At 61.9% G+C, this 27,179-nt stretch overlaps 3 protein-coding genes across 6 annotated transcripts; 2 read left to right on the top strand and 1 right to left on the bottom strand.

The window, feature by feature from the left end:
• Positions 1 to 218: 218 nt before the first annotated feature.
• Positions 219 to 18,949, bottom strand: RIC8A (RIC8 guanine nucleotide exchange factor A). 4 transcript variants are annotated; one of them, XM_065683318.1, is made up of 12 exons: positions 18,836 to 18,947; positions 18,011 to 18,321; positions 10,700 to 10,867; positions 8,142 to 8,189; positions 5,679 to 6,293; positions 4,987 to 5,081; positions 4,051 to 4,201; positions 3,311 to 3,406; positions 2,902 to 3,046; positions 2,267 to 2,411; positions 1,850 to 1,969; positions 219 to 1,376 (listed from the first exon to the last, which is right to left on the bottom strand). In XM_065683318.1, the coding sequence occupies exons 3-12, from the start codon at positions 10,781 to 10,783 to the stop codon at positions 1,256 to 1,258; spliced, it is 1,620 nt and encodes a 539-aa protein (XP_065539390.1). In that variant the 5' UTR covers positions 10,784 to 10,867; positions 18,011 to 18,321; positions 18,836 to 18,947; the 3' UTR covers positions 219 to 1,255. The 4 variants fall into 4 exon arrangements, with proteins under 4 accessions (XP_065539390.1, XP_065539391.1, XP_065539392.1 ...); XM_065683319.1 differs by lacking the exons at positions 18,011 to 18,321; positions 18,836 to 18,947 and adding an exon at positions 12,020 to 12,230; XM_065683320.1 differs by lacking the exons at positions 18,011 to 18,321; positions 18,836 to 18,947 and adding an exon at positions 11,443 to 11,654.
• On the top strand, positions 12,099 to 16,809 carry BET1L (Bet1 golgi vesicular membrane trafficking protein like). The gene is made up of 4 exons (XM_065683352.1): positions 12,099 to 12,357; positions 12,835 to 12,923; positions 13,611 to 13,667; positions 14,848 to 16,809. The coding sequence occupies exons 1-4, from the start codon at positions 12,339 to 12,341 to the stop codon at positions 15,013 to 15,015; spliced, it is 333 nt and encodes a 110-aa protein (XP_065539424.1). The 5' UTR covers positions 12,099 to 12,338; the 3' UTR covers positions 15,016 to 16,809.
• On the top strand, positions 18,884 to 27,179 carry VPS51 (VPS51 subunit of GARP complex). Its single transcript, XM_065683315.1, has 10 exons — positions 18,884 to 19,198; positions 19,965 to 20,094; positions 20,178 to 20,324; positions 20,916 to 21,138; positions 22,406 to 23,147; positions 23,490 to 23,708; positions 24,451 to 24,672; positions 25,264 to 25,385; positions 25,733 to 25,820; positions 26,058 to 27,179. Exons 1-10 carry the CDS (start codon positions 18,899 to 18,901, stop codon positions 26,316 to 26,318), a joined length of 2,454 nt encoding a protein of 817 aa, XP_065539387.1. The 5' UTR covers positions 18,884 to 18,898; the 3' UTR covers positions 26,319 to 27,179.

The raw sequence follows: 27,179 nt of genomic DNA, 5'->3' as shown, positions 1-27,179 counted from the left end.
TCGACGCTTGGTTTAATGTTGGGATGCTCCCCTGGGTTATACTTGCGGGTGGCGCAGGGAAAGGTTCTGGCTTAGCCCCAGTTTAATGCTACCCTTTCACCTCCCAAATGCACTCGTAGAGCTCAGAGTGGGCAGAACCGAACCGCGTGCACAGAAAGAGCCAAAGAACGCCCCTGACCTGCTCAGGCCATTGCACCCCAGGAACCACTGCTGCGAGCTCGTTGTGGTTTCTTTATTCCAGCATCACTTCTGCATTCCTACTCGTGACAGGGAGCTCGGGATCTCCGGGACGTGACACAGACTAAAAGGTTTCCGTTAAAATAGTTCTCTTTAAAAAGAAATAAACCCCCACCAGAACAAGACAAACCTAAAGCCACAGCGAGGGGCAGGACGGGCACCAGCCCCGCGTGTCCCTGGGGAAGCCAAGGCAGGCGAGGGCAGCCCACAGAGCACAGCCTGGCCTTGCCCTTGGGAAGCTCAGGATGGGGAAAGGCCCACGGCGGAGGCTGAGCTGGGCGGCAGCAGGAACACCGCCCGGTGCCGGCGTGCTCCCGGCCAGCACGGCTGTGCTTCTCATGTGGGTGGGAGCTGCACGGGAATGTCGGCAACGGGAATGCTGGAAGCTTCACACAAAGGCTTTGCCCGCTCCCTGCAGTGCACCCGCTGCTGCTGCTGCCCTCACTCCTGACACTCGCACATCCACACTCCTGAGGTGCGCAGGCACCAGCACGTACACGCAGGGCTGCCTGCAGGGCCATGGCTGCACCCCACAGGCTGCCCCCCCGGAACTGCTGGGAGCCACCGCTCAGCCCTGCTCCTGCAGCCCCCCCATTCCCAGCCGTGATCCCAGGGAGCAGCTCCCCCCCGCGCCGGGCTGGCCACACTCTCCCGTGCACACTGACAGCGCCGCACATGCACACGATGCTCTGCAGGCTGCTGAACCCTTATGGTGGGACCAAGATCCTCCCCAACCCCATTCCCTCCAAATATCCTGAATTAAAGACATCCTACTGGGAAGTCCCGGAAATGTTTGGAGCGTGGAATCCTCATGGTGGGGCCAGGCCTCGGGCAGGACGTGTGGAGCTGGGAAGAGGCAGGAGGTGCTCCTGTGAGGGGCTGTCAAGGGGTCCATGCTGGATCCAGATGCTGCAGGGAGGGTCCTGGACCAGCACCAGCCTCTGGTGCAGCACCAGTCCTGGAGCAGCAGCGGGGGGCTCCCAGCTCAGTCCTGGAGCAGCAGGGGGGGGCTCCCAGCTCAGTCCAGCCCCAGGTCCGAGTCGGACGAGGACCTGTCGTCAGCGGCGTCGCGCAGGGCGCTGTGCATGGGTGCCAGGCTGCCGCCGGGTGTGATGCCCATGGGCTGGATCACCTGCTCTCTGCAGCCAGGGACAGGGGAAAGGAAGCACCGGGCTGCAGCAGCCAGCATGGAAACGGACGTGGGCTACAGCAGAAACACGGGGCCTGCCCCAGGCGGCCCAGAACACCCCAGGCCATCACCAAGAATCCCTTTTGAGAAGCGGGGGACAGCTCTGGCCACAAAGCCCCCAGCACGGTGAGGCAATGGCTGGGAGCACAAGTGTTCCATGCTCAGGGTGCCCGGAACAGGCTCAGTGCATGGAAGCACAGGCACATGGAGCGATTTCACAGTACAGCATCGTGCCAGGGGTGCGTGGGGCTGGGGGGGCCTCCCCATGCACCAGTGGGGCCCAGCTCAAGGAAGCATTTCCCCACATATCTCCCATTCCCCTTCACCTCCCTTCAGTCAGTGGTGGCCTTAGAAAGGCCTGTGGCAAATACAGATCACAGACACACAGGTGCTAATGCAGACGGGAACAGAGCTTTCTGGTACCTGGACAGTTTGTCAAACATGTTCACTAACTTCATGGCCTCGTATTCCTTCTGCTCCTCAGTCATCCCTTCCATGGGGTTGGGCAGCTTCTCCTCGACTCGGCCCGTCACGGGGTTAATGCTGCAAGAAGAGCAAGGTCAGGGCAGAGGAAGAGGAAAAGCAGAGCAGCGACCACAGGGCTCTTTGAAGACCTGGGTTCTACTGAGCAGAGGAGCCCAGTGTCAAGACTGCCTGTAAGTGCTGCCAGCCCCCAGGGCTGGCACAGTGCAATGTGGTGCTTCTGCTTCCTGCGTGTCCTACACACAGTGCCTGTGGAAGAGCAGGACAAGGGAGATGGCAGAGAACAGAAGGGGACAGAGCGGGAGTGGGAGGTGGTGTAGGAACAGGGGGGCTCTGGACAGGGAACAGGCTTCTTACTTGGGCTTTGCCTCCTTGTACTCCTCTGTGTCTGTGTCCTCATCTTCCGAGTACTCTCCCTCTTCCCGGCCCCCGGCCATGAGGCCTCGTGCTGCCAGCAGCCCTGCGGCATTCCCATAGCCTGTGTACTTCACAAACCGGGACACTGCAGGAGAGGGAGAGACATGAACCCCCTTGTGCTTCCCTCCTGCTCCTGCCCATGGGGAGACACCAACCCCCCTGTGCTTCCCTCCTGCTCCTGCCCATGGGGAGACACCAACCCCCCTGTGCTTCCCTCCTGCTCCTGCCCATCTGCCCCTGTGCGTGCCCCAACAGTAAGATCGGAGCAGGCCATGGAGACCTGGAGATGCCAACACTCCTTTGGGCTCTGCCAGGGAATAGCTCGCACTTTGCACCAGGAAGGGCAGTACAACACCCATGGGTGAGGGTCTGAACAGGGTGGTGGGGTGCCCTCCAGCACAGCCCTTCACTCACCGCTGGCATGAGACAAAGCAACTCCTCCCCACAGCGCACCGGGATACTTTCCACTTCCTTTTACTCAGTGTATCCGGGCCACAGGAACAGAGGTTCCCACTGGATGCAGAGGGTCCCCACCCCACGCTCCCTGTCCCAGGGCAGCCCCCGCCTGCGCTCACCGCTCTCCTTGCAGAGCACGAAGAGGAACTCGGCGGCGCAGTGCTTCACGTCCGTGTCGATGTGGGTCATGAGGCGCACCAGCTTGTTCCGCAGCGCGTTCCCCACCTCCGGCCGGTTCCTCACGTCCCGCAGCGGAGGCAGCACCTGCGGGGCCACAGGGAGGGGGATCAGTGGGGCTGGACCAGCAGCGGGAGGTCAGGAGGGGACAATGCTCATGTGGTCAGCTACAACGAGCAATGCACAGAGACGTGGACAAAACACCGCGGGTACCAAAGGCCTCAAGCCCCACAGACCAGAGCCCAGCAGAGACAGGGGGGCCTGCGGGGAGGGTGGCAGTGACCAGGTGTTCCCTGGTCCCCTCTCTGCTGAGAGCAGCATCCCCCAGCTGGCGGCTGAGCCTCAGCGCACCTTTGCCTTCAGGAACTTCCTGGTCTGGCGGTGGACGCGGGCGCTCTCCGTCAGCAGGTTCAGCACTGGGGTCAGGCTCTCCTTCAGCTTGTGTCCCTGCAGAGGCACCACAAAACCAGCACCGTGTGAGTCACACTGAGCTCAGCTCCTCTGGCTTGTGGTGGAGAACGTGAGTGCAGACATCAGGGAAAGAGCCGGACATCAAAGCTGCCAGCCTCTGCCACAGGAGTTCCAGTGCTCCACCACTCCCAAACCCACGGCTTTCTGAGCCCTGCTCCGTAGCACAGCAGCTTCTAGCTGCTAGAAATACTTGTGGGGCATCCGGAGTGGAAAAGTGCAGCAGTAAAATGTGCAGGCCCTTTGGAAGAAGTCCAGAGGCTGAAACCACAGCCGGCTTGAAACCAACACAAACTGAGGCTTCAGAAGCTGCTCACCAGGTCGCTCCTGAGCTGACTGAAACAGAACCCATTTCCCATCACGCAGCTAATCCCCTACTGCTCAACCAGCCCCACCGCCTGCAGCCCGCCAAGTGATGACACAGTCACTTTCTCAGTCAACAGACACTGCTTTAGCCCCACCAACCCCAAGTGTGGCCTCCGTTAAAAACCGCCCCTTCCACAAAGAGCTGTGTCCAAGCCACCCGTGTGCTGCGGTGCTGGCCCGGGGCCTTCCCAGGCTGCAGGCAAGGTGCCCTGCAGGGAGCTGCTGCAGGCGAGCAGGGCAGCAGCCTCACAACTCACCCTGTCCAGGCGGCGCTCCAGGAAGTCCAGCAGGATGCTGACTGCATCCATGTTGACACCCATGTACTCCAGGGAGCCAGGCCGCACTTTGGGGGCGAGAAGCACATCCAGACACTTCAGGGGCAGGTTGCCCAGCAGGTTAACCGTGTGGCTGGACAAGGAGCGGAGGAGAGAACACAGTCACGGGGCTTTGCTCATGGAAGTTCCTCAGCTCTCCAGAGATGGAGGCTCATCGCTAACTTCCAGCAGCGAGGGGACCCTGAGATCCAAGCTGGCTCTGGCCTGCACCCCAGGCTCCTCACATCACTGAAAGGGGATAAATTAAACTGCTTTTGGGGTAGTTGAACTGTGTTCTGGGAGTCTAAAGAGACTGCTGACAGCTGAGAAACCACGGAGCCTGACACCGAGGCCAAGCAGGTCTTTCTCCAGGGTCTCCTGCTGGATCACTATCATTCCTTCTCACCCCAATAGCCATTCAGTGCATTGCTTAGGATTCCTGACTGAGGGCAGTGTCAGCAGCTCAGAGCTGACACCCCTGGGCCAGGAATGCTCAGCGATGTGCCACAGGCAACTCCTCAGCCTGGCTTAAGGGACAGACACACCATGGGCTCTAATCAAAGCACCAAACATCTGCTCTGGCAAAGGCCACTGAAGTGGTGGCACTTGAGCAGGTCGGAGGCAAGGGACGGAAGGGGATGGAACACAGCCCTCGGGCAGGCTGGGAGAACACAACACGCTCCTCTCTGTGGTGGCAGCGCAGACAAGGTGTCTGCAGGAAGGACAGGGCTAGTTTGGATGGAGGAACCTCAGTGACCTGCTCCTCACAGTGACCTCAGCAATCACCACACAAGCAGAGGATGCTAAAGCCAAAGTCAGGCAGGATCTGCCTTAGGAGAGCTGTTGCTAGTGAGACGGTGACCAACTGCTCTAACAGACCTGTGGAACTCCTCTGTCCTGTCCTCTCCATCAGCAGAGATCATGAGGCAGTGACGCAGGAGGGCCCCCAGGTGCCGGTACAAAGCAGCATCCTCCTGCCCCCAAACAGAGAACGGAAACCTGCATCAGGAAAGGGACCCTCCACATCCCAGAGCCTGCCCTGCGCCCACAGCCCCATCCAGCAGCCTGCAACTGACTGCAGGTGGCTCAAGTGAAAGCAGCCTCCAGTTCTCCTTTCAGGACAATTCACAGATTCCCTGCTGCCCAATACCTTTCCCCTTGCTCTGGAACACTGAGCCGAAGGCTGGAAGTGGCCCCAAACCAGCCCCATGGATTAGCCAGAGGTGTTCTCCATCACACCCTCCCTGGACCTGGTCCAGAAAGCGAAGAAGCACCAGGCCAGGCTCAGAAGTGAGTTACTGGGGTGTCTGCTCTGCCCTTGTGCAGTGAGTCCTGTCATTAACGAGGGAAACACCCAACGTGTAAACTGCAATGCTCTGGAAGCCTGACGTGTCACTAATGCACTGCACGCAGGCAGGAAGCTCTGACACACGAGGCTCCTGCCAGCCCTCTGTGTCCCAGGGGCTGCACGAGGGCCAGTTGGTAACAGAGGACATGCAAGTGAGGAGAAAGGCAGCAGTGAAACCCAGCCTGGAGACAGGCACGTGTAGGGGGGGACACCCAGCACTTACCTCATCCACCTCCCTCTTGCTGGAGTCGAAGGTGATGTTGAAGAGCACTTTGAGGATCTCCATGGCGCGCTCTGTCTCCTGCCGAGGCAAAGGTGGGAGAAGCCCCTCCTCGGTGGCAACTTCGTAGGGGTCCATCCACTTCACCCCGAGGGTGAGCTCCAGGGTATCTGCCATGAGGCTGACGCCCCGGAGCTCCTGCGCCAGCTGCTGCCGCGTGTCCACCCGCAGCGCGGTCAGCAGGAACAGCAGCCGCAGGTCGAAGAACTTCACCTCGTGGGGAAGGCTCCTCTCGTTGTAGAGCTTGATGCGCCCGGCCAGGCCCACCACGAGCCGCGCCTCGGCCGCCAGCGCCTGCGCCCGCGGGCTGCTGAACACGACGTTGCAGAGACACTTGAGGGACTCCAGGATCACGTCCAAGTCGGGGACCTCCCGGATGAGCTCCTCGGAGTAATCGATGCCCGCGTGCCTGGAGAGGGTCCGCAGCCCGTCCTTGGTGGTGAAGGGCTCCAGGCAGGACTTGTCGCGGGACAGGATGCGGATGCTCTCCAGGCAGGTGACCTGGCAGGACGGCTGCAGCTCTCTCTCCAGGAACCTGATCAGCAGCTGGGCCATTTTCTGTGCCGTTGGGAACAAGGAACCAAGGAATGCCTCGTGCTCTGCCATTGACAGGGCTCCCCACTCCCTGTAACACTGCCCTGGGAGATGGGAGCAGCATCTAGAGATGGGCCTGCTGACGGCTCTGGTTCAGGGGTGCACTCAGCAAGTGTTTGGCTCTGGCATCTGATCCTGGCCCAGTTCAAGCAAGAAACAAAGAGTGGCTGGGAGAGGGTATCAGATGTAAGGGGGGAGGATGAACAGACAACTGCTACTACCCCATATCGCAGCTCCACCTGTGGCGAGGATGATTCAGGATAATGGGGTTTACTTGACAGCTGCATTAAGCAAAGAGAGGACAGAGCAAAAGCATCCCTTATGGCTTCACTGAGAACTAACAACCAACTCAACAGCAGCTCTCTGCTCCCACCCAGAGCCTTCAGGTTAGGGAGGCATCTGCCCTGGGTGCTCCAGAAACAGACTGACAAGGCTGAGAGATGCATCGGAAATCACCAAGGGAGGGGAATGGACCTAAGTGAGGTGAGAGCAGCACGTGACGCCCTCAGAAAGGGGGTAATAAGACCCCAGGAGATTCAAAGAAGCGTTACCTCAGCGCTGTCTGGAGACCCACTAGCCCACATCCTCTGCAGGGACAGGCTGGCAGAGCTCCACTAACACCGATTCACAAGAGCAGAGAACCAAACCCTCGTGGGTAACAGCACCGCGTGTGCCAGCGAGCAAGGCCCGAGGAGGAGCAAAGGGAACTCCACACACCGGGCACAGAATGGAGAGGTCGGGTCTCACTGCATCTCTAACGCAACACCAGAGCATGTGTCCTTCCATGCACAGCACTAGGGGGAAGGAACCCAAGACCACACCAAGGTTTGTCACTCGGTGTCACTGCCTTAACACAGCCCCAGCTGGATGTGGTGATGATAAAAGGACTGAGGGAAGGAATGAATTTTAGACTCAGGTTAAAGAGATCCTGCAGTGTTCCCAGGGCTAAACCTTTCCAAGAAGTGAGCACCAGGAGCTAGATGGTGATGCTCCATCTGTGCTTCGTGACTTACACCCCAGAAGTGGAACACCCCAGGCTGTGCCTGAATTCTCAGCCTGTGTGACTGTGACTGTCCCAGCTCAAGCAGCTGGACAAGCAGGGCAGAGAGCTCGGATCCCGGGACAACTGGTCCTGTGCATCTGGCTGTACCTGGAAAAGCTGCATCCTGCATCAGCTGACAGACAAGAGGGGTCCTGTGCTCTACCCTGGCGCCATGGTCCACACTTGCTGTGCTAACACAGGCACAACCAACCAATGGACTGGAGCAGATGGAAAATAATCTAGGCTCTGTCAGGAAAAACTGACTTATTGATGCAGAGAAGCCCATCAGCCATGTGCAGCCACGCACAGGTCTGCTCTGGCACGAGCAGAAATGAACAGGCAGAGGAGTTTCCTTCCACCGAGGGCCAGATTACAGCAGCTCAAAGCATCTGTTAATACAGAGCCTCAGCCAAAGCCCACGGCTGCCTCACATAACCCCTCTGGAGCCCTGCACACTGCTGTGGCCTTGGCCTGGCAGAGCCATGCCACACAGGAACACACCCCTTACACACCCATGGCTGGGGCTACCTGCACTGCAGGACCCAGAGGGCTTGCTGATGCTGGAAGGATGCTGAGCTTCATCCTAAACCACCACCTACAGATGGGAACAGCCAGGCAGATGCTGTGAGCACACCGTTCCCTCACCAAGCTAATGAAAACACTCCTTTCTTTCCCCATGGAGCTGCCAGCACCAAACCTGCTGCACAGGAGTACCAACAGCAGAGCATTCGCACACCCAGCCAGAGGAAGACAGCAAAGCCTGTGCTCACCTTCCTCTCTTCCCGCTCCTCATCGTCAAAGGTGAAGCACTGAGATTTCTGTGGGGGAGAACAAAACCAAGGAAAATAAATAACAGGTTAGAAACGCACAGACCCATCGCCCTGGGCAGGGCAGGTCTGAAACCAAACCACCCAAAAGCAAGCACCCGCCTCAAGAGCAGCCCCCAGCAGAGGCAGGGAACGCTCAGAGAAGTTCTGCCTGTGAAACAGAAGAGAACCAAATAGCCCAGGCATTGGAGGAAAGAGGATTCAGAAATCAGAACCCCAGCCTGGTTCGGGTTGAAGGGATCTTAAAGCCCATCCAGCTCCAACCCCTGCCCCGGGCAGGGACCCCTTCCACTGGAGCAGCTTGCTCCAAGCCCCTGTGTCCAACCTGGCCTTGAGCACTGCCAGGGATGGGGCAGCCACAGCTGCTCTGGGCACCCTGTGCCAGCGCCTCAGCACCCTCCCAGGGAAGAGCTTCTTATCCCGTAACAGCCACAATTCTCTGCCCAGTGACACCACCGAGCTGTGCCTACACAATTCTCCCCTTGACATTTACTGTTCCTCCTCCTGACCAACAGAAAACACTTCTTGTTACCTGCAAACAGACCCATGGGGTGACTCAGGTCCCATTCTTTAAGCACAGGAGACCTGATCTCTCCACCTCCAGCAAATGTCTTTCCTTGACCGGCTGCCACCTTTGACTGACACTGCTCATCCCTACGGAGCTGCTCAGGAGCAGGGATCACCACGACCAGGCATCCTCACACTCTGCGTTTGTTCTCTCAAGGGATGGCAACTCCTGGGTATCCTATCCAGGGTCTCAAGGGCTGAGCTCATCCCCCTCTGTATTTACCACGTTATGAGCTGCCCATTGCCCTTCTCCAGCCCAGGACTGGCTGCTTGGGGCTTTGGAGATCCCGGGTGCCCCCTGACTTGCACAAGTGCAGTCTCTCCTGCCACCTTTTTAATGCGCTGCCAATTCCTGGCTGTTTAACAGCAGAAGATCCAGTGTGCAGCTTAACCCTGCCCCAGCACCAAGTCCCAGGGATGGCTTTGGTCTTGCCAGCCTTGAACAAGCCGTGGTGGTTAATACAACACCATGCGGTGGATAACACAACACCAACAGGCTGCTGCAGAGCCTCCAGCCTTCACGGGGTGCCCTCTGCTGCTGCCCCTCACTCGGAGGAACTGGGGGTCCAGTCCTGGAGCTGATGTGCTCTGCAGGCATCCGGGGCACTTGTGCTCTCCCACTGCATCCTCTTGGCATGCTCCTGTAGCCCCATCTGTGTCTATTTTGCCATACCTGTGGCTTAGCTTTAGCTGTAGTTTACTCCTGGCAACCAACAACTGACAGAGTGTGCAACAGTGAACTCAAACATACCCCACAAAGAGGGTGCAGCACCATCAACTCTACAGTACAAACGAGGCAAGGAGGTTGCCCAGCTCATCTGCAGCATCACAGCCCCCTCCGATTGCTCCGGACAGCCCAGCAGAACCACTGCCACCCTCACAGGTTCCTACACTGCAGCACCAGCGAAGGACAACAGAAAACCCCGCGTTTGGTACCTCGGGCTGGCCACACACGGAACTCTGGCTGCACTTCCAGCTCCTCCAGCGTTACGCCTGGAGCAGGTGATGTTATTCCTATGGAGCAACATCCAGGAGGGACCTGCTCCTTCTCAGCCACATCTCCCCCGTTTCAAAGCCGGGAACAGCCGCACTCTCCTCTTGCACACCCGTGCACAAGGCTCCCGGTTCTCCCCGCTGCTCCCCTCCTACTCGGGGTGGTGCAGGCTGAGTCACGGAGCTCTGCAGGGCCCCCCGCCCCGGTGGGAACCCTGAGGGAGATTTCCCTGACAACCAGAGTCTATTTGTGACAGGATTTACCCCACAGATCCCCTTGTGCCACTTTAAAGCTCAAAGCGCTTCCCCCTCTGCTTCCCAACTGTTCTTAGAACCACAGATGGTTTGGGGTGGAAGGGAGCTTAAAGCTCCTCCAGCTCCAACCCCTGCCACGGGCAGGGACCCCTTCCACTGGAGCAGCTTGCTCCAAGCCCCTGTGTCCAACCTGGCCTTGAGCACTGCCAGGGATGGGGCAGTTTCCTGTTTTGATGTTCTCTACCCCCAGCTCAGAGCAGGCACCTGCACCCGGCTCCAGCAGCCCCATCCCTGCCCTCCTGTCATCTTTCACTTGCAAATCACAACAACCACTTCACCTGCAGCTCCTCCCCAGGCCCCAGACCTCACCTCCAAACCTTCCCTTAACGTAAAGGCTTCTCCCGCTTGGTCTGCACCCAGATTTCCCTCCAGGTTTTACGTGATAGCTCAATAATAATAATTACAAGAATAACCCTTTCACCCTTCTCCACGCTTTACTTGCAATATACAAAGGAACCAAGACAACGAGAGGCTGCTCAGCTGCTCCCCAGCCAAACACCAGGCAATTGCCCATCTGCAGGGAAAACCGAAGCAGCCCGTCCACGCTCCTGGCAATAACACACAGGCAGATGTGCTCCGAGGGGACACAGCAGTCCCACTGCAGGAGAGGCTGGGACCTCACTCACCTCCCGGTTGTAGACCTGAAGCACCTTGAGCACGGTGTCCTGCTCCCCGCTCTCCAGCGTGGCCACCACTGCCCTGAGCTCCATTATCTCCCCAGCTCAGCTCGGCGCAGCTCCGCAGGAGGTGAACCAGGAGCTCCCCGCCTCCGGGTAACAGCGACGCGGAAGGACCTGGATTCACCGGAGCCGAGAAGGAGAAGGGTGGGGAAAGGAAGGAGGGAAAGGACAAACCAGAGGGAAGCCGCAGGTGAGATGCTCACGCTGCCGCATCCATACAGGCAGAGCAGATGGATAACCCAGGGTCACCAGCTTCCCCCCTCGCCCTCTAATCCTCTTCTTTCTCTCTTTGCTTTTCAACGTTTAATGCATGCCTGGCCAGTAAAGCACCCGGGGAAAGCCTTTCCCCCCTCCCAGCCCGGGATTAACACAGAGCAGATAACAGCAGCTCCCCGAAATAGCTCTCTGCCCCCTCCTCCTCTGCCTGCCCTCATTCCTATCGCTGCACAGGAGCAAAGAACACAACACAACATCCAGAAGCATCCCCGTGGAGATAACAGCCGGGAGAGCACCCCCCGAGCCACCTTGTAGGGCGGTGAAGAGAACGCCACGGGCCGGGGTTTGTGGCTGTTGATCCCCGGGGCTTTGCTGCCTGGCACAGTCGGCGCAGGGATGGGCTGTGCGTGTGCATCAGGCACACGCTGTCAGAACACGCGTAGGGAGCCGGCCTTGGCAGCCTCTCTTTGTACCAGCAGCGTGCCTCACGATGGCCATGTCAAGCGATGGCCGTGTCAAGCGATGGCCATGTCAAGGAGCAGAGGCGCATAAAGACGATGGGATTATTTTAGGCACAGCGCGAGCTCAGCAGCTCACAGAGCCCTGCAAGGCCACAGTGCGGGGAAGCAACCCCGGCGGTGGGAAATAAAGCGGCTCCGAGCACATCAGTGAGCGCGGATCCCCGGCTGGACCCCACGGACCCATGCACTGCGCTCTGCACCGCGGACCCCCGGTTAGACCCCACGGAGCCCGGCACCGCGCTCTGCAGCACCGCAAGCACCGAACGCAGCCCCCCCCGCGCTGCGCCGAGCTCTGGGGCGCCCACAGGGGCCTCCCCCCCTGCCCCCCGCAGCCAGGGAGGGGCCCGGGACCGCGGCCCGGTCCCCCCCTTCGGAAGCGCAGAGCTGCGGGAAGCGGGGCTCGCTGCGGGAGCTGGGCCCGGGGGCTGCCCCGGCTCCGCGGGCAGGGCAGGGGCCGGGGGCCGCCCTGGCCCCGTTCCCCCCCCGGCTGCCCCCCCCCGCCAGGGGCCGGCCCGGGCGCTGCCGGTACCTGCGGCTCGGAGTCCCTCGGGGCCGGGGCCGACCCCCGGGGCTGGGGCCCTGCGGCTGCGGCGAGCAGGGCCGGAGGGAGGCGCCGCTACCCCCCTGCCGCCGCCCCGGCTCCTTCCTGCCTCATTTCCTGCCCGCGGCCCGAGCCCGGCCCAGCGCGGCGGCCGCAGCGCCCCCGGCCCGGCCCGGCCCGGCCGGCTCCGCTCCGCTCCGCTCCGCTGCCGCCGCAGCGCCCGGGGCCGCGCAGAGCCGGGGCGGGGGGTGCGGACGTTCTGGGGCCCGGCGCGGCTCCGCCCGGCGGGGCGGGCCCAGCGGCCGCCATGGCGGAGTGGGGCCGAGGTGAGGGCCGGGGGGCGGCGGGGGGACCCCGGGGCTGCCGCCGGGGTGCGGGAGGGGAGGGGATGGCGGCCGCGGTCGGCGCCGCCGCCGCCGTCGTCATTCGGGAGCCGCGTCAGGCCGGGGCCCGGCTGCCGGGAGCCTCCGGGGGGCCCAGGCCGGGGGAGCCCCGGAAGGGCCGAGGAGCCGCGGTGTGAGCGGCTTCAGCCAGCCCCGCGCTGGGCACGGAGCCGCCGGCGCTGCCGGGGCAGGGAGCGGGGCTTCCGCCCGTGCGTGCCTGGGGGCAGTTCGCTGTGGCTGGGGCAAAAGGAGCTCGGGATCGTCCCGTGGCAAAGGCGGGGGGGGGCAGCGGTAACGGCCTCCGTGCCCAGCGGGGGCCTCGGGGGGGGGGGGGGGGGGGCAGCGAGCGCGTTCGGCCGCGCCCGCCCCGTCGGGGGAGCAACGAGCACGGGCGGCTCAGGCGCCTCTTCCCCGGCCCAGGTGCGAGCGCTGGTACCGAGGATGCGCTGGACGCCGAGAACACGCGCATGGCGGAGGGCCTGGCCGGCAAGGTCAGCCGGCTCAAGGCGGTGAGTGCCCGGCGCCAGGACGGCGCGGCCGTTGTTACCCCGTTGTGCCTGGGGTGCCCCCACGGCGGCTCCCTGCGCGTCCTGGCCCCGAGCCGTTCGTTAACTTCCCTTTGCGAAAGGCCAGGGACATCGTGAATTGGCGCTTCCCTTCCGAGGCTGAGCAGCAGCATCCAAAGGGAGTGGTGCGGTTGTCGCAGCACGCAGGGAAGGAGGTTTAGGCGCAGAGACGCATCAGAGCTGCACAGGGGGTAGTAACGCACAGCTCCTCGGGGAAAAGGTCACAATAAACAGGGAGGAAAAGCAGTTCTGAAAAATACACCTTGTAAGTGGTGTTCCGAGAGCTGCTTTGCTCTCCTAACATCAAGCGCTTCGATTTAGAGCTTAGTAGAAGTCAGTGACTCGCTTTGTAGAAGGGACGAACCAGTCCCTGCTGTTGTGTCCCCATCTGTAAATGCTCCTGCCCAATGTGACAGTTTTGGACAGCCCAGCTTTATCCTCAGAGCTGCAGAGCTGAAAAAGTTCAACAGGGCAAACCCAACGTGAGAATCTTGTTCCCTTGACAGAACAAGCCTCTGGGGGGGGAGCTGGGGCCTGCTTTTCTGACGCGCATTTCAGCTTAACCAGCAGCGCGTGTGTCCGGTTCTCTCTGCGCTGAGGGTCGTTAATGCCTGTTTCATCCCTCTGTAGCTGGCGCTGGACATCGACAAAGATGCGGAGGAGCAGAACCGTTACCTGGACGGCATGGTAAGGAACCGGTGATGTGGAACCGGCCTTTGCGTGCTGGCTCTCAGTGAACAGCAGCTCCAGGTTAACAGCAAAGTTAGATCCCATGCTCGGTTTGGCAAACCAGGAATGTAACTGAACCCGGTCCCGGTGGATTTCTTGGTACACAACCATCAGGCACTTCACTGCCGGCAGTGTCGCTTTGTAAAAGGGGCTGACGGGGTCGGTATCCAGCATCGGGATAGACTGATGTAGAAATACAGGTGGAGATCACCTCCTTCCCAGGGTTAAAGAGCTGCCTCCTGCGGCTGCTGCTGGGAGATGGGCCTGTTCCTCAGCTGCCCCTGTGATTTTGGTGCTGGTCAGGGCCCTGTTCTGTTTTCTTTCTGACACAGCCCACCAGTGAAACCAAAATCACTTCCCAGTGATCTGCCTCTTAAGCTTTGGTTGCTGATGGAAGATCCCAGTGCAGTGGATCCAGGCCAGGCCAGCACATCCCTGGAGCAGAGGGGTCATCTGCTGAGGCTTTTTAGGAGAAAGGCAGTTCATGAAGGAAGGGAAGCCAGGCAGAGGTTTGAGTTGATCAGCACCACAACACTGGTGCTTGGAGCACCTTTTCTGCCTGAGCTGGACATGGAGGGCTGGTGTGGAAGCAAGAGAGCAGATAATTGTGGTGTTGAAACCAGCTGAGTCAAAGCTCAGCTTGTAGCTGTGTAATAGCAGCCTCTGCTGAGAGTGTCGTAGTGTCTGAAACAGATGTTTTCTCAGCCTGATAGGCAGGAGAATGGAGAATCAGAGTAAAAGGTGTCATGGCAAAAGACCTTAAAGGAGAAGTCTTTGACCAGCACAAAACTGTGCTGTTACAGAGGAGACTTTGAAGCATTTCAGGAGCAACACAAGCAGAAGCTCCGAGTAGTTTGTGGACAAGGAAAACCAGACCAAAAGTCAAAATGAAACTGCCCCAACTGCATTAGTTTGAGAGCTGTTTGCCCTGCTCTGGCAGAGCTGCATGTGAGGGGAGAATAGAATGATGGCAGGAGGTCACACCTGTGCTTGGGAGCACACCCTGATGTGTGTGATGACCCAGCTTCACCTAGGGAACGTCTTGCGTGGGTGAAGGCTTCAGACGCAGAGTTGCTGTTAACTCTGATCTGTTGCTCGTGCGTTTGGAAGCCTCCACCCGCCCGTCCTCTGTCCCCAGGACTCGGACCTGCTGAGCGTGACGGGGCTGCTGACGGGCAGCGTGAAGCGCTTCTCCAGCATGGCGCGCTCCGGCAGGGAGAACCGGCGGCTGCTCTGCTCCGTCTCAGCTGGGCTCATCCTCGTGTTCGTCATCCTCTACTACCTGGTGGCCAAAGCAGGGACCTGAGCTGCTCTGCGGGTTTCGCAGGACAGAAAGCACAGTGACTGACAGAACTGCTCATCTGGCTCTGCCCCGTGGTGAGGCCTTCGGGTGTTCCAGACAGACCTTCCAAATAACCTCTGTCCACCAGCTTCTCCTCCTTGTTCTGCTGGTCTCAGACATCTCTATAAAATTACGTGGTTCTAAACGGATTCTCTTGTGTAACACATCCTGATGTTAAGTGCTGACACCTTTATCTCTTGCCTCGTTGGCCACGTCTCACAGCCTGTTTTTAAAGGCTGCTTTTGTGTTACCTCCCTTTTTGACGCTCGGTACTAGGCTTGTGAGGAGATGTGGCTCCAGAGACTCGCTGATACCCATAAACCAGCTGCGCTTTGGAAGCTCTGGAGTTCAGGATGCTGACTGAGGAGGTCTGGAAGCATGAACGTGTGACTGACATTCCAACGTGGCCACTCAGCTGATACCTGCTCTCAGCTTCCCCCTGGCCTTTCGATAGCACTGGGGTCACTGAGCGCAATGAAATGTGCTCTGCTTTGAAATGAAATTGGCAGATCTGCACTCTGATACTTCCCAGTTGTTGCAGAGGAGTAAAACTTCATTTGAATGCGAGCTCTGTCATCTTTATCCCCCTTCTGGGCAACACCAGGGATGAACCCTGCAAGAAAGGAGGGCCAGAGCCCGCGAGCCACCTCCATTTGCCCACATACGGTATCTTCCAGTCCCTCCCACGCAGCTGGAAACACACTCCCTTAACTCTGAAATCAGCGTAAAGAGAACCTGATGGCAAAAGGACCAGTTCAGTTCAGTTGTTGCGGTATTCCAGTACTGGAGCACTTTGGGAAGATGTTGTACAGAGGCTGAGGTCAAGTGAAACTCCTGAACGGTGCCACTGGCGGAGGTCACGGGAGGATTGGATCGGAGGGTGGCTTTTTTTCTTCTTTCATGGAGAAGGTACCCCAGGCTTTGCCTTTCGCAGTGCTCCGGGATCCTGCCTGCAGTGCTTGTGGCACATCCCCCCCGCCCTGACCCAGAGCCGTCGCTCCCGCAGCGGTGCCGGTTTCCTCTCCTGAGGTGCTGCACGTGGCTCTGGGAATGCAGGAGCTGGGACTGCACCTTCCCATCACCCTCCCAGCCTTCCCTGGGCTGCTCTCTCCCATCACAGCCCCAGCTGTGCTCTTCCATAGCTCAGTTATTTCACTCTGCCCGTGACTGAGGTCATTGCTCTGCAGCTGTCGGGTGCTGTGCCCCTTGGGAGAAAGGAGGTAAAATAAACCAACCTCTGGTGCCTGTTGTAAGTGCTCCTGTCCCAGGCAGCTGAGCAGAGCTGCTGCGTCCCATCCTGGCTGTGTCTGCACCCACTGCTCACATGTTCTGGGTTTCCTCTGTGAAAGTCTCTGCTGATTTGCTTCACTTCTCTTCCCGCACCAACCACGTGAAGCTCTGACATTCCAGCCTTTCTGCTCCCCAGGAAGCCCATGTTCACCAACGAGGGGGGATGTTTCCTTTGGCCTCCCCTTGCACCCATTAGGAATTCCCTTGTCCTTGGACTGAAACAGCTCCAGATCCGTAAGGGGACGGTGTTGTCCTTTGTTCACCTGTAGCAGGCTGTGCCCAGACACTGCCCTGGCTGGACTGGGTGGTTCTTGGCTTCTACCTTTGGGAAGTGCACAGGGAAGGCCAGTAGAAAGGAGGCAGCGGTGACTTTGGTTCTTCCTCCTGCTTCTCTGGGGAGATGTGGCAACTCCCAGCTCTTGCCATTTGCTCCAACGGTTGTAAATAAAGCTCTGGCTTTAGAATCTTGCTGAAGTGTCTCTCCCTTGTGCTCACGTTAGCAAGGCTATGTGCCAAGATCAGATCCCTCAGCTGTTGTGCTGGAGCACAACAGAGAGAACCTGTAGAGAACCTGCTGCCTCAAAGCCCAAGCTGTAGGGAACCTGCTGCCTCAAAGCCCAAGCTGTAGGGAACCTGCTGCCTCAAAGCCCAAGCTGTAGGGAACCTGCTGCCTCAAAGCCCAAGCCCAACGTTATCCCAGAAGTGGGAACTGCACTTCTTCAGGGAACTGCAGTGCAGGGATTGGAGCTTTTGTCTCTGATCTTTTGAATTCCTCTAGAACTCAATCCAAGGGTTTTTATATGTATATGTAAAATTAACCTCAGGGGTTTTAAACTTGAAATGGCAAGGTTCTTGAAGTTGTGCCCTTTCCAGTTCCCACCCCACTGCTGCCATGTGTTTGGATTCAGCACCCGTAGGACCCCATGGGCTCTGTGCCTTCTCTTCCTCCTCTTCCTGCTCCAGGCATTCCTCCAGGCTCCAGGCCCCTCCAGGCTCCAGGCATTCCTCCAGGCTCCCCCATTCCTGCCCATGTCCTGCTGGGGTGGTAACTGGCACCGGTGGGTGCCAGCCTGTGACCAGATCAAAGGCTTCCCCATGCAGAGGGATCTGCACGAGCACTGCCAGGCAGTGTGCTCCATCGGAGGGTTCCTCTGTGGGGGGGGCAATGCAGTGAATGCGCTGAGGAAGCACACAATCAGGAGCATGTGGGTGAAGCACAACAGCAGCATGCAGGGACACGGGATCAAACACCCAACACGTCAGCACTGGGGCTTCCTCATTCAGCTGCCACCAGCCCCGCAGGCCCTGGACATCTGCTCAGTTACGCTGTTCATCTGGGTTTAGGCTTAATATAGCTCTAACATTACAGTGCTTTTCTGCAGCATACAAATGCAAGCAGTTCCTCCCCACACCCCCCACCTCGAGGTGAATGTACAAAAACATTGGGGTGTCTTTATTGAAGTTGTGAGTGCTCCATCCCTGCCAGTGTTCAAGGCCAGGTTGGACAGAGCCTTGGGTGCTGTGGTTTAGTGGGAGGTGTCCCTGCCCATGGCAGGGGGGGTGGAACTGGATGATCTAGAGGTCCTTTCCAACCCAAACCATTCCCTGATTCTATGATTCTATTGAAGCTGTAAGAACCAAGAGCCAGACCTCAGCAGTGAGCAGTTACCTGAGAGCAGCTTTGCAGCCCCATTGAGAGGAGCAGCCCCAAATCGCTATGGCACAGAGGAGCGCGTCCTTCCTTCGAGCACTCGCAGCCAGCACCGCAGCTGGGGTGTGCACCGTGCGACTGGGATGGCTGCAGCACACATGGACACTCCTTCGGTAGCGATGGGAAAGGTGAAATAGGGCCGGGAGCCGCTGCCGGGACCTGCGTGCTCCCCGTGCTGTGCTGGAAGGAGCAGGATGCGGGTCACTGCCTCAGGGTGGGATCGCAGGTCCTGAGGAGGCTGCGGGCGCCTGGGGCTGGATCAGCATCACCTGGAAGGGGAAGAGGGACAAAACCCACACAGAACGTGACTGGGGGGCCTTGTCCTCAGCCAGGGCCGCCCGGTGCGACCAGCTCGGGGTGCTGTTTGCTGGGCCCTGCTGTGTGTGCTGGGCGCTGCCCGTGACCCCCACCGCAGCCTGTTGGGACCCCCGGCTACCCCCGGCTCACGGGGCTGTGCTGCTGGTGCTCCTTGGTGTTTCTGCCCTTGCCTGGGGGATGCGGGGGCAGGAAAAGGCGCTTCGGGGCGGTCCAACCCAGCCGTGGGGCCGTTAGGGCCGCTCAGAGCGCGGACGGTGACCCCAGCCCCGGCCTCAGCCGCGGCTCCTGCTCCGCCTCCGTGTCCCCCCCATGGCGCCCCCCCCAACCGCTGAGGGCGGCCCCGGCGCAGCCCCCGACGAGGAAGCGGAGGGGGAGCAGGGGCCGGGCGCGTCCCCGCAGGGTCCCCACCGCCCCGAGGGGCCCCGCTCGGCGTCCCGGGGAACCGGGGCCGCCGCCGCTGCTCACCCCTCGGCACCGGCGCCTCCTCCCGCTCCCCATTGCCGGACACAGCGGGACGGGGCGGTCGCCATGGCGGGCACGGCGCCCGGTTGTCACGGCGACGACGACGACGTCGCGGCGGAAGTGACGCTGAGGGGAAGGGCCGGAAGTGCCGGAGGTGGTGTCGCGATGGCGGAGCCGGGGCCGGCGGGGAGCGGTGTTGGGGGTAGCCCCGAGTCCGGTACCGGTACCGGTACCGGCGGGTGGCGGCGGCCCCATGGGCCCCTCCAGCGGTACTATGGCCCCTCCGCGGCAGAGGCGGCCGAGGCGGCCCCGGACCCCGCCGACATCAACGGGCCCCACTTCGACCCCGAGGTTTTCCTCACTAAGGTGACCTTTGGGCCCCCCGTGACGGTGCCCGGGGACACCCCAGCGGCACCCCCCGGCGGCGGCTCGGGGGCGGCCGGGTCGGGCGCAGGCGGGGCCCTGCGGGAGGGCCCCTGCGGATCGCCTGCACCGCGGCTGCAGAGCACGGGTGGCTCCAGTGTCGGGGTCCTCCGGAGCAGCGGGGGGGGCAGGGGCAGTCAGCACTCACGGGGGGCAGTTGGAGATCCGGGGGGGCTGAGGAGCATCCCCGGGGGACATCTGGGGGCCTGGAGGTCTTGATAGGACTCCCTCGTGGTAGTCAGGGCTCTGAGGGGGCAGCTGGCCGTCCTGGGGGGCACTCGGGGGGCAGGTAGGGCCCCAGAGGGGCAATCAGAAGCTCCATGGGGTAAGTCAGGGTCCTGGAAGGGGAAGTTGGTTGTGGGGCTGGGGGCAGTGAGTTGGGGGCAGTGGGGTTAGGGGCTGGGGGCAGTGGGGTTGGGGGCAGTGGGTTGGGGGCAGTGGGGCTGGGGGCAGTGGGCTGGGGGCAATGGGGCTGGGGGCAGTGAGTTGGGGGCAATGGGGCTGGGGCAGTGGGGCTGGGGGCAGTGAATTGGGGGCAATGGGGCTGGGGGCAGTGGGGCTGGGGGCAGTGAATTGGGGGCAATGGGGCTGGGGGCAGTGGGGCTGGGAGCAGTGAGTTGGGGGCAATGGGGCCGGGGGCAGTGGGGCTGGGGCAGTGGGGCTGGGGGCAATGTGGTTGGGGTGTTCATGCCCCTGTCCCCCCCCCCAGGTCCGCAGTGAGTGTCCCCTGGCGCAGCTGCTGGCGCGCGAGGCCGAGCTGGGCCGGGAGATCCGCGCCCTGGACAGCGACATGCAGACCCTGCTCTATGAGAACTACAACAAGTTCATCTCTGCCACCGGTGAGCACCCGGCGGGGGGGACTCGGGCAGCCGGGGCGGTCCCGGGCAGCCGAGGGACCCCACGCGTGGCTCCTGCTCCCCAGACACCATCCGGAAGATGAAGGTGGATTTCCGGCACATGGAGGCCGAGATGGACGACCTGGCAGCCAACATGGCCGCCATCAGCACGTCCAGCGCCCGCGTCAGCGCCGCGCTGCAGGACCGGCACCGCCGCGGCGCACAGCTCGCCGGTACGGCGGGGGGCCTGGAGAAGGCCCGGGGGCAGATGTAGGGGTCCGGGGGGCAGAGGGGACCCTGGGAGGAAAATCTTGTACGTAAGGGTAGATTGAAGGGGGTTGGGGGAGCCTTGGGGTAAAGATCTGGGGGTTATGGGGCAGAAACGGGGGGAGGTGGAGGATAGATAATGGGGGTTGGGAACGGAGGAGCCTGTCCAGGGGGTGTAAGGGGCACAGATCTGGGGGTTATGGGGCAGATTTGGGTGGTTTGGGGCAGATAATGGGGTGTTGGGAGACCCTGGAGGGCAGATCTGAGGGGATTGGGGCAGATCTGAGGGGGTTGGGGCAGATCTGAGGGGGTTGGGGCAGAGCTGAGGGGGTTGGGGCAGATCTGAGGGGATTGGGGCAGACCTGAGGGGGTTGGGGCAGACCTGAGGGGGTTGGGGCAGAGCTGAGGGGGTTGGGCAGCCCTGGAGGGGGCAGATCCGAGGGGTAGGTGGCAGGTAATGGTGGGGGTGCTGAGGAGCAGAACCGGGCGTGGGTGGACCCTGGCGGGGCCGATCCTGCTCCAGGCCCTGGCCTATGGCCCACTCCCTCTGGCCGCAGGGGTGCAGGCGCTGCTGCGGAAGCTGCAGTCCCTGGTGGAGGTGCCGGGGCGGCTGCGGCTCTGGGCAGCGCCGGGGGCTGAGCCCGCCCGTGCCCTGCGCTGCCACGCGCGCGCCCGCGCCGTGCTCCGCCACTACCGGCACCTGCCCTCCTTCCGCGCCATCGAGGACGAGAGCCGCGCCATCATGGCCGAGCTGGCGCAGCGCCTGCGCGCCCGCCTGCGGTGAGCACCCGGGGGGGTCACTGCAGAGCCTGCTGGTGACAGTGCCAGGGAACAGCCTGTGGGGGGGTCACTGCAGAGCCTGCTGGTGACAGTGCCAGGGAGCAGCCTGTGGGGGGGTCACTGCAGAGCCTGCTGGTGACAGCACTGAGGAGCAGCCGGGGGGGGTCACTGCAGAGCCTGCTGGTGACAGTGCCAGGGAGCAGCCTGTGGGGGGGTCACTGCAGAGCCTGCTGGTGACAGTACCAGGGAACAGCCTGTGGGGGGGTCGCTGCAGAGCCTGCTGGGGAGCAGCCTGTGGGGGGGGTCACTGCAGAGCCTGCTGGTGACAGTGCCAAGGAGCAGCCTGTGGGGGGGTCGCTGCAGAGCCTGCTGGTGACAGTGCTGGGGAACAGCCTGTGGGGGGGTCACTGCAGAGCCTGCTGGTGACAGTGCCGGGGAACAGCCTGTGGGGGGGTCACTGCAGAGCCTGCTGGTGACAGCGCTGGGGAACAGCCTGTGGGAGGGTCACTGCAGAGCCTGCTGGTGACAGCGCTGGGGAACAGCCTGTGGGGGGGTCACTGCAGAGCCTGCTGGTGACAGCACTGAGGAGCAGCCGGGGGGGGGGGGTCACTGCAGAGCCTGCTGGTGACAGTGCCAGGGAGCAGTCTGTAGGTGGGGGATCACTCTGGAGACTAATGAGAGCCATTCTGTGTACAAACCCCCTTTGGGGTATGGTGGTGGTCGTGGTACATTAACCCTGAAACCTACTGATAATGGTTACAGGAGACAGCTTTTCAAGGGATGGGAATGTTAAATCTGAAGCTGAATGACAGCAGCCCCCAGGAAACATCCTAGGGAAGGGAACACTGGAGCATGTTGTTAGCGTGAGGAACCATCCCTGGAGACATTCCAGGCCAGGGTGGATGTGGTCCTGGGCAATGTGATTTCATTGAAGGTGTCCCTGCTCATTGCAGGGGCTTGGACTTAGTGATTCTACTGCATGATCCTCTGATCCCTCATGCAGAGCATTCATAGAGTAAGAGGCTCATTCTGACCACTGCTGGGGTTTTCTCACATGTTCATGGCAAAGGGATGATTCTGGAACCTTCTGAGGGGTTTTTGTTACTACTGTAAGCTCTGAACCCTGCTGTGAGTTCTTTATTACTACACCCACTGCTGCTGTTTACTCTGAAGCCTCCCGATGGCTTCTATTGCTATTCCCTGTTTGCTGTGCCGTTAACCCCGGAGCCTCCCACCCTCCGTAACCCCTCATCTCGCCCGTCCCCAGGGATGAGAGCTTGGACCCCAAGGAGCTCACCGAGTGCGTGGAGATGCTGCTGCAGCTGGAGGAGCCTCCCGAGGAGCTGTGTGAGGAGTTCCTGAGCCACGCGGGCGCCCGCCTGGAGGCCGAGCTGGCGGCGCTGGAGGCCGAGCTGCCACCACCCGGCCCCCCCGGCGCCGCGGCCACGCCACCGCCCGCTTCCGACATCCTGGACTTCGTGGACCGGGGCAGCTCGGCCTTCGTGGGCAGCCTGTGCCTGCTGGCGGGCTCCTACCGCAGCCTCTTCGAGGGCCGGGCGGGCGCCGGGCCGGGCCGCCTGGAAGCCTTCGCCGCCGCGCTCACCGCGCGCTACTTCGAGCTGCTGGAGCGGCGCCTGGCGCTGGAGCGGGGCCTGGGGGACACGTCCCTGCTGGTGCGGGCGCTCGACCGCTTCCACCGCAGGCTCCGGGCCCTGCTGGAGCTGCTCCCCGCGGCCGGCGCCGAGGCGGGCGCCGCGCTGGTGGCGCGGGCGGCGCGGGAGCGCGTGGACCGGTACCTGCGGGCGCTGCAGACCTTCTTCATGGGCTGCCTCGGGGACGTGCGCCAGGCGCTGGCCGCCCCCCGGCCCCCCGGCAAGGAGGGGCCCGGCCTGCCCGACCTCCTGGCCACGCTGGCCGCCTCCGTGCTCGGCCAGCTCAAGGCCGTGCTGGCCTACGTGCAGCTCTTCACCGCCAAGGACGTCGCCTTCGCCAGCCTGCCCTACTTCAAGGTGAGCTCTGGGGGGTCACGGCAGCAATGTGGGGCTGGCGCAGGGCAGGATGGGGCCTGCATGAGGCACAACTGGGGGGCTGTGGGCATCCTGGAGGCTGCCCAAGGCAGTTTCATACAATCCCACACTGGTTTGGGTTGGGAGAGAGCTTAAAGCTCCTCTGGCTCCAACCCCTGCCCCGGGCAGGGACCCCTTCCACTGGAGCAGCTTGCTCCAAGCCCCTGTGTCCAACCTGGCCTTGAGCACTTGACGCACACATGGGGGGTTACAGGGGCACTCTGTGGGTTTTGGGGCCTGGGGGTGGGGGTATTTTGGGGGTGTAACCCCTGTGCCTGCTTGCAGGGGGAGTTCTGCGTGGAGGCTGTGCGGGAAGGGCTGGTGGTGGCCTTCGTGCGCTGGCTCTGCCGCACCGCCCGTGGCTTCGCTGATGGCCCTGCTGAGCGAGGGGCCCCCGCAGCACCCCCGGCCCTGCTGCTCCTCCTGGCGCGCCTCTGTCTGGACTACGAGGCCACCACCATCAGCTACATCCTAACTCTGACCGATGAGCAGTTTCCCCCCCAGGTGAGCCCCCAGAACTGCCCCAGTTGGCCCCAGAATGGCCTTAAGGGGACCTCAGCTGTCCCCAGGATGTCACAGAAGGGCTCCACATCGCCACATCACATCATCCGTTCAGGACACAGTGGTGGTTACCGTGTGGTGCATGGGGTCTTCCTTCCATCAGTGTCCCCCAAAACATCCCTGAGTGGACCCAAAAAGGCCTGATTCTCCCCCAGATGGCTCTAGGGGAGTCCCAGATGGCCCTACAGGCCCTCAAGTGCCCCCAAGTTCCTCTGTGGCATTGTGTCCCCCCAGGGGGTGGTGCTGGGGACAGTGGTGTGTGTGGAGATTATGGGGATCTTCCTTCTACCTTTGTGTGCTCAAAGCATCCCTGGGGTACCCCAGAATGCCCTCAAGCCCCTCCCTGTGCCCTGCTGTTACCCCCACATCCATCCAGGGTATGACCCTGGGGCGGCAGCACACATGAAAGGTTCTTCCCTGGGCCAGTGTCTCCCAGATGTCCCCAAGGGGATTCTGCATGTCCCACAGTCCCCCAGATGCCCTGAAGATACAGGGATGGCAGCGATGCTGCTGCACGTGGGGTGGCCTGGGTTGCACCCTGTGTGTCCCTGATGTCCCTGTGCTGTAGAACATCAGACGGAGGCACAGGGGACATCCCCGTGGCCCTTGTATCCCCAGTGGTGATGCTGGGGACAGCGGTGCGGGGTGCCCCTGCCCGTCCCCACACGTCCCATGTGCCCCGCAGGACGGGGCGCGGGCGGTGACGCCGGGGCCGGTGCTGTGCGCGGAGGCGCGAGCCGCGGCGCAGCGGCTGCTGGATCACTACGTGCAGGCGCAGGGCGCGGCCGTGGCGCAGATGCTGCGCAAGAGCGTGGAGACGCGCGACTGGCTCAGCACCGTGGAGCCCCGCAACGTGCGCGCCGTCATGAAGCGCGTGGTCGAGGACATCACCGCCATCGACGTCCAGGTTGGGCCCGCACCGCAGCCCCGGGGGGGCTGAAGTCCCGTGGTGGGGGGTGTCCCTGGGGCGGCCCTGAGGTCCCCGTAAGGCCCTTGAGGCTTCAGGAAGTCCTTGGAGCGTCTGCACAGGGCTCCGTGAAATCCCCTGGCAGTTACCAAGCAGGGGAGACTGAGCTGAGCTCTTCAGCAGAAGCTCTTCCCTGGGAGGGTGCTGAGGCGCTGGCACAGGGTGCCCAGAGAAGCTGTGGCTGCCCCATCCCTGGCAGTGCTCAAGGCCAGGTTGGACACAGGGGCTTGGAGCAAGCTGCTCCAGTGGAAGGGGTCCCTGCCCGGGGCAGGGGTTGGAGCTGGAGGAGCTTTAAGGTCCCTTCCAGCCCAAACTCTTCTGTTCTGTGATTCCCCGAGGGTGCCAGGGGCAGCTGGGAGTCCCAGGGCATCCAGGAAGCTGATGTCCTGAGGGTCAACAGGAGATGCCCACGGTCCCCCTGAGGATCCTTGGAAGGGTGTCAGAGGGTTTGGGGGATCCTGGCTGGTTTGGGGAGCACCGGGGTTACTTTGGGGGGTTCGGGATGGCAGCGCTGAGCCTGAGCTGCTGCAGGTGGGGCAGCTCTTTGAGGAGGGCGTGCGGCGGGCGCAGAGCAGTGACTCCAGCCGAAGAGCCTTCTCCGTGTACAGCAGCTCGCGGGCCCCCGGGCGCTACGCCCCCAGCTACACCCCCAGGTCAGCGCTGTGCCCCCCAGTACCCACCACAGCTTCGCCCTGACCCCCTTTGCATCCCAAAACTGTCCCTGTGTTCCCCCGCCTGTCCCAGTATCCCCCAAAGATCACTGCCTTGTGCCCCACAATTGCCTCATCTCCCTGTGTCCTGTGGCGATCACCACGTTCCGCAGTTGTCCCCACATCCATCGCCCATCCTCGTGTTCCCCAAGCATCCCTTCTTCCCCTGCCATCTCTGCCTGCTCCCACTGTCCTCTGACAACCCCGTGTCCCTGTCCCCACATCCCCCGGCTTCCTCAAGCACTCAGCTGTCCCCGTGCCCCTGACTGTCCTGGTGTCCCCATCCCCAGTGCCCCCATGGACACCCACCTGCTCAGCAACATCCAGAAGCTCTTCTCCGAGCGCATTGACATCTTCAGCCCTGTCGAGTTCAACAAGGTGAGGCTGCGGGAGCATCCCCTTGCCCCCAGGGTCCCCTCTGCTCCCGATGCCCCCACAGTCCCTAACCTGCCCACCTCCTGGCTGCCACGTACCCCATGGCACTGGTGCTTCCTGGGAGCCAATGGTCTGGAGAGGGGTGTCCCCAGTGCCCCCACATCCCCGTGCAGCCGAGGCCTGGGGGTTCGTGCCCTGTGGCCAGCGCTGTGGCACGGTCCCCGCTGTCCCCACGCGCAGGTGTCGGTGCTGACCGGGATCATCAAGATCAGCCTGAAGACGCTGCTGGAGTGCGTGCGGCTGCGCACGCTGGGCCGCTTCGGGCTGCAGCAGGTGCAGGTGGACGGGCACTACCTGCAGCTCTACCTGTGGCGCTTCGCCGCCGACGAGCGCGTGGTGCAGGGGCTGCTGGACGAGGTGGCCGCCAGCGCCGCGCACCGGTGCCTCGACCCCGTGCCCATGGAGCACAGCGTCGTCGAGCTCATCTGCGAGCGCGGGTAGGGCGCGGGGACGTGGCAGCACATGGGGGACATGGGTGGGGGACGTGCAGGACATGGCAGCACATGGGGGACATGGGTGGGTGACGTGCAGGACATGGCAGCACATGGGGGACACGGGTGGGTGACGTGCAGGACGTGGCAGCACATGGGGGACATGGGTGGGTGACGTGCAGGACATGGCAGCACATGGGGGCCATGGGTGGGTGACGTGCAGGACGTGGCAGCACATGGGGGACATGGGTGGGTGACGTGCAGGACATGGCAGCACATGGGGGACACGGGTGGGTGACGTGCAGGACGTGGCAGCACATGGGGGACATGGGTGGGTGACGTGCAGGACATGGCAGCACATGGGGGCCATGGGTGGGTGACGTGCAGGACGTGGCAGCACATGGGGGACATGGGTGGGTGACGTGCAGGACATGGCAGCACATGGGGGACATGGCAGCACATGGGGGACATGGGTGGGTGACGTGCAGGACAAGGCAGCACCCAGCAGTGTGGGACATCGGTGTCGCCATGGGGATGTCTCTTGGGGGGACACATCTTGGGTCCTGCTCCGTAGCTGGGGACAGGCCCGTACCCTGTGACTGCCCACACATACTGGGACACTCTTTGTGTCTTCCCCGCATAGCAGCACGTGAGGACACCCCATGCACCCACCCCCGGCAATGTGCAGGGCCCCCCCTGTCCCCACACAGGGTCTCCCCATGTCGAAGGTAGCCCCCCGCCCTGGTCACACCCCCCCTTGTCCCCTCACCCCAGTGACACTCAACGTGTGGTGCCATCCCCTTGTGCCTGGGAGCACGCTGGGCGCAGCCCCTTTGTCACCCTGGGGGCTGTAATTAAAGTGTGAGCTGTG

Source organism: Lathamus discolor, chromosome 6 (genome assembly GCF_037157495.1).
Source record: "Lathamus discolor isolate bLatDis1 chromosome 6, bLatDis1.hap1, whole genome shotgun sequence".
Lineage (NCBI taxonomy): Eukaryota > Metazoa > Chordata > Aves > Psittaciformes > Psittacidae > Lathamus > Lathamus discolor.
The sequence above is the reverse complement of the archived record's forward strand: the minus strand, read 5'-3'. Positions and strand labels throughout refer to the sequence as shown.

What these genes read in the sequence shown, in the direction of transcription:
- RIC8A (XM_065683318.1), bottom strand. Translation starts at nt 10,783, where the DNA reads ATGGAGCTCAGGGCAGTGGTGGCCACGCTGGAGAGCGGGGAGCAGGAC. An exon ending in GGAAGTTCCTGAAGGCAAAG is followed by an intron (nt 3,047 to 3,310) that starts GTGCGCTGAGGC and finishes GTGGCCCCGCAG; the next exon opens with GTGCTGCCTCCGCTGCGGGA. An exon ending in ATGTTTGACAAACTGTCCAG is followed by an intron (nt 1,377 to 1,849) that starts GTACCAGAAAGC and finishes CCCTGGCTGCAG; the next exon opens with AGAGCAGGTGATCCAGCCCA.
- BET1L (XM_065683352.1), top strand. An exon ending in AGGTCAGCCGGCTCAAGGCG is followed by an intron (nt 12,924 to 13,610) that starts GTGAGTGCCCGG and finishes ATCCCTCTGTAG; the next exon opens with CTGGCGCTGGACATCGACAA. An exon ending in ACCGTTACCTGGACGGCATG is followed by an intron (nt 13,668 to 14,847) that starts GTAAGGAACCGG and finishes CTCTGTCCCCAG; the next exon opens with GACTCGGACCTGCTGAGCGT.
- VPS51 (XM_065683315.1), top strand. Translation starts at nt 18,899, where the DNA reads ATGGCGGGCACGGCGCCCGGTTGTCACGGCGACGACGACGACGTCGCG. An exon ending in TCACCGCCATCGACGTCCAG is followed by an intron (nt 24,673 to 25,263) that starts GTTGGGCCCGCA and finishes GAGCTGCTGCAG; the next exon opens with GTGGGGCAGCTCTTTGAGGA. An exon ending in GCCCTGTCGAGTTCAACAAG is followed by an intron (nt 25,821 to 26,057) that starts GTGAGGCTGCGG and finishes CCCCACGCGCAG; the next exon opens with GTGTCGGTGCTGACCGGGAT.